We start from the raw sequence: 4,336 nt of genomic DNA, 5'->3' as shown, positions 1-4,336 counted from the left end.
TACACCAGGCCATACCTGGGATGTCTACCTTTGCTAACCACACATCATATCCTTGCCCTTGTGAATCCGTCTCTTCTAGCCACTGCCACCTCCACTTGTTCTTTAGGCCACGTTCCAGGACACCTGTGTCAGCATTCTTCTGCAGATATCGCATACCTTAAAGCAAAAAAAACAAAAAACAACTGACCTTCAGCCTAGTGCTTTTTCATAATTTGACAGAAATAGGGATGGGTATCACCAGGATTTTATTGATACTACTACCCCTATCAAAACTCCTTATCTGTTGTTCTTTATCAACACTCTTATGACTTATTTTTATTTATATTTACTTTTAAAAGGTATATCTGAAAATATAAATTCAGAATAGGAATATTATTTAGGCCTATTTGTATGATAAATATAACTAAATGTTGTTTCTATGACAGCAACAATGTTTACAACAGCAGTTACTATAAATGTCAGTAAAATAAACGATATCCCTGAGTGAAAGAAGACCACATCAGTCATTCATGCTGTCCTGTCCTTCTCTGAGGAAAATAATTTACAATTTGTTTGGGGGGAACACATCTCTATACAACACATGTAACTCTTGCAGAGGGAGGAGAGACTGGTTTGTCTCAGCCAGCAGCTTAACATTGTGCTTTGGATATTTTCACTCCTTTTCACTCCGCAGAATATATTGGTTAATACGGACAGTAATATGGCTTAAATAGCTTGGACATGTCGACATTTTTTCCCCTTTTTTCTGTTAGCACCTTGCTACCGTTATATCGTGCCGAATGTTGTGCTTTGGCCGGGGCCTGTTTAATACCGGATTAAATTCACGCATGATTGTGGGAAGCTGTAATTAATTAAACGAATGGGGCAACGGTGCCATTCCAAAATCTATACAAGAATGGCACCTTAGTCAAATTGAAGAGCAGATATGAGGCAACCAAATCACCTAATACTGACAAATCGCAAGCTGCATAGCAACACGCATGATGGCGGACTCCACAAGGAACTTGTTTCATTTTATTTTTTGCTTCAGTTCTAGAACGTCTGACATCCATCAGTCCATGAATGTAACAGATCAGGGAAGCGGGTCTTAGTGTTGTATATTGCAATTACACTCTTCCTGTGCAAATCACAGTTTGCAATGATGTCCACTGATCAGGTTTACATTTTTTGAACCAGGCAACGCTAAAGTTTCTCTGCAGCATGGGTCTCCATGTGAATATTTAGATGTGAACGCCGAATGAATCGCTTAGCACAAACACTGCAACTGTAAGGTCTCTCTCCCGAGTGAGTTTTCATGTGGCGGGTCAGATTAGACTGAGCACTGAACTTCATATGACACACAGTGCAACGGTATGGTTTCTCACCTGTGTGAATAATAGTGTGCTTGATGAGATCTGCCTTCTCCCTGAAACCTTTACCACAATTAGTGCAACTGTGTGGTTTTTCACCCGTGTGGATTCTCATATGGGCATTCATATTTCCGACTTGCGTGAATCCTCTGCCACACAGACTACACGTATAGGGTTTCTGTCCTGAGTGTGAGTTAATATGAGTCTGCAAATAGGACCGCTGAATAAAACGTTTCCCACAAGTGCTGCAACTGTATGGTTTCTCTGAGTCTCCAGTGTGGGTCTTCATGTGACGTGACAGTATGGATTTAATCCCGAAGGTTTTGTTGCAGACACTGCAACTGTATGGCTTCTCTACCAAATCCCCCGGTCGCTGTGGTTTCTTCGTTTTCAAACATGTCTTATCGCTCCAATCTTCATCACTGCCACTGTCTTCACTCTCTACAACAGAATGACGTGAAGAGATCGACAGACAGTCACTGGTTGGTTCTTCTTCTCCGCAGCTCATGTCATCAGACTCTGTTTTGATCTGGTCAGTTGAGGTGCTAGCTATAGGGTCACATTCTGCATTTTCTTCACTTTTACATAGAGGTGGGGACTGTCTTCCATCTTCATCAAGGTCACTTCTTTGCACATAAATTATATTTAACATGGAGGCATCTTTGGCATCAGCATTCCCTGAGTCTTGAAGCTGCTCTCCTGCCTGACTGCTCCAGAGTTCCTCCTGTTCAGGGACGTGCAGAGAATGTTAGGGGCTGACATTTCTAAAAGGGTCTTTTGGTGAAAATACTGAAAATAGCAGACCTCCAAGCTCACAACGCATCGCGCTGCGACGCTTTGCTAACTTGTGAGCGTGGAGGTCGGCTATTTTCTGTGTGTGATACAACACTAAATTAAGCATAATCAAGTTAATACTGGAGATGTGGCGTAAGGGCATGGGTTTCTACACAGAAAGGGCAATTCTTTCAACATAAGATGCTGCATTCAAGTTCAGGAGAGTTTGGACAAGGCAATTCTCTTGAATGCTGCCTTCAGGTATTCACCATATTCCTGGCCATTCTATGGAAGCTGACATTTTCCTTTTACAGAGGGCGCTGGAGCATTTTTCTTTGTGTGCTGCTTCATAAACATCTTTTCACTTCCTCCCAAGCAAGGAAGTGACATGGAATTGTCTGTTGCCAGATTTTGCCAAAGAAATAAGCCCAACAGAAGCAACTACAGTAGGCTATACTACTTTACATTCACATTTGAAAATAGCAGATCAGCAAGCTCACAATGTGTCACATTGTGACACACTGTGAGCTTGTATATTTGCTATTTAAAAATAGAGGGAAAACATTTTTTTTGAATATTTTTTAAACATTTTAACAACATAAATCTGTGTGGAGGTCCCTGGCACCACATATTTTCAGATGGGGGTCTTTGACTGTGGACAAATATGTAATCTGGGGTCCTTGATATGAAAAGATTTGGGAACCACTGGTTTAAAAAATATTAGAAAGTAAGCCCAATAAGCAACTATTATTATTATAAGCAGACATGGCAACCAGGTCCATTCAGAGCCCAGAGCCTAGAACGCCAACTACTGACACTTTATGCAAGGACAACAGGAAGTCAAATGATGTTTTTCAGGCCAGCTTTTTCAGCCTCCGCCTCTTTCAGGATATGAACAGGAAGCCGGGGGCGGGGCCAGGAATAACGTGAATAGCAGGGAAAGAGGATATTTGCATTTCTTTAACCATAGTAAAAACTGCATTCATGGTCTAGAGAGGGCACTTTTTACAGGATAAAAGGGCTTGATGTCTATGTGTGTACATGCCTGCTCCTGTTCCTCTTTAATGTGTGGGGGTCCTGGGTCCTCCTGGTCCACACAGGATGTCCTCTCCTGCTCTGGGAGAACCTCCTCTTTACTAACAGGAAGCAGAGGGGGGGCTGGAAAGTATAACAAACCAGAACAGAAATGTAGCCTCAAATTACACACAATAAAATGTATTGTTTTATGCTGCAGTCATTTAATGTGGTTTAGGCAGATGCAACCTGGTTTGGAGCATGTCGTTTCACTTATTTTTTAACTTGTTAATGTATGAACTAGGACTCAAGGTTAAACGTTTTATTTTGCATTAGTAAATTAAAATGTAAAAGGATCAGATTGATTGTGAATCAAATTATACTTAAGAGGTTTTGCATTTATGTAAGGAATAAGCTACATTATTGTGTAATCCACACAAACCTAATATAGCAGCCATTTGGCATCCCTGTCATTATGGTGTAGAGCTCCAAAATAATCTACAAGCTTTTACAATGCCTCAAATGAGCTTGTAGATATCAGGCTTGCTTGACCCTCCCAAAAAGATAAATACTTTGAGGGATGCAAAATGGCGCATTTTGAGGGAGTAGCTCCAAGTGGTGTCGAATGGCAAGCGATTAAGTGACCATTGAATTTGAAGCTAAAACACAACCCTACTGTTCAGAACAGAAGACATGACATCCAATTTTTATTGATGACACAAAAACACCTTTTAGTTTTAAAACGACAGAATACACATTTACCTCTCCCTCCAGCCAGCAGTTTGCGTTGGTGTTCAATCTCCCGTTTAGAACGGGAAACGTCTTCCTCATAGTCAACTAGAGCTCTTTCAAAGAGACCAAATATCTCCTCAGCAGCCACCTTCAACCGCTCGTTGACCAAAGCTTTGAGTTTGTCAGTTTTGGACATGGACGTCATCATTGTAGCCAGTAAAGTAGTTAAACCATAACTCTAAACCTAAACCACCAGGGAAAACAAACTAGAAGAAGAAAACAACTTCTTCTACCGCTCTATTAACGAGCTAGAGAGGTTTTGTGGTTTTGCTGCCATCTTCTGGTTGACACATTACATAAGGCAGTGTTTCTCAAACTTTTTCATGTCAAGGAAGACCTGGCTGGACCCCCAAATTGGGTCCGCTTACTCGGAACAACGGACCGGCGGAACAATGAGCGGACCCCCC

At 41.5% G+C, this 4,336-nt stretch overlaps 1 protein-coding gene across 1 annotated transcript; it reads right to left on the bottom strand.

Annotated features, from left to right (window-relative positions):
* Nucleotides 1-1,182: 1,182 nt before the first annotated feature.
* LOC308288611 (uncharacterized protein) lies at nt 1,183-4,074 on the bottom strand (the record flags this gene model as incomplete). The annotated part of the gene is made up of 3 exons (XM_080730082.1): nt 1,183-2,073; nt 3,169-3,281; nt 3,900-4,074. 3 exons carry the CDS (start codon nt 4,072-4,074, stop codon nt 1,183-1,185), a joined length of 1,179 nt encoding a protein of 392 aa, XP_080586208.1.
* Nucleotides 4,075-4,336: the final 262 nt, after the last annotated feature.

The sequence above is a fragment of the Nannobrachium achirus genome, assembly GCF_963921795.1.
Source record: "Nannobrachium achirus genome assembly, chromosome: 7".
NCBI lineage: Eukaryota > Metazoa > Chordata > Actinopteri > Myctophiformes > Myctophidae > Nannobrachium > Nannobrachium achirus.
Note: the sequence above shows the minus strand (reverse complement) of the source record. Positions and strands in the feature narration are given on the sequence as shown.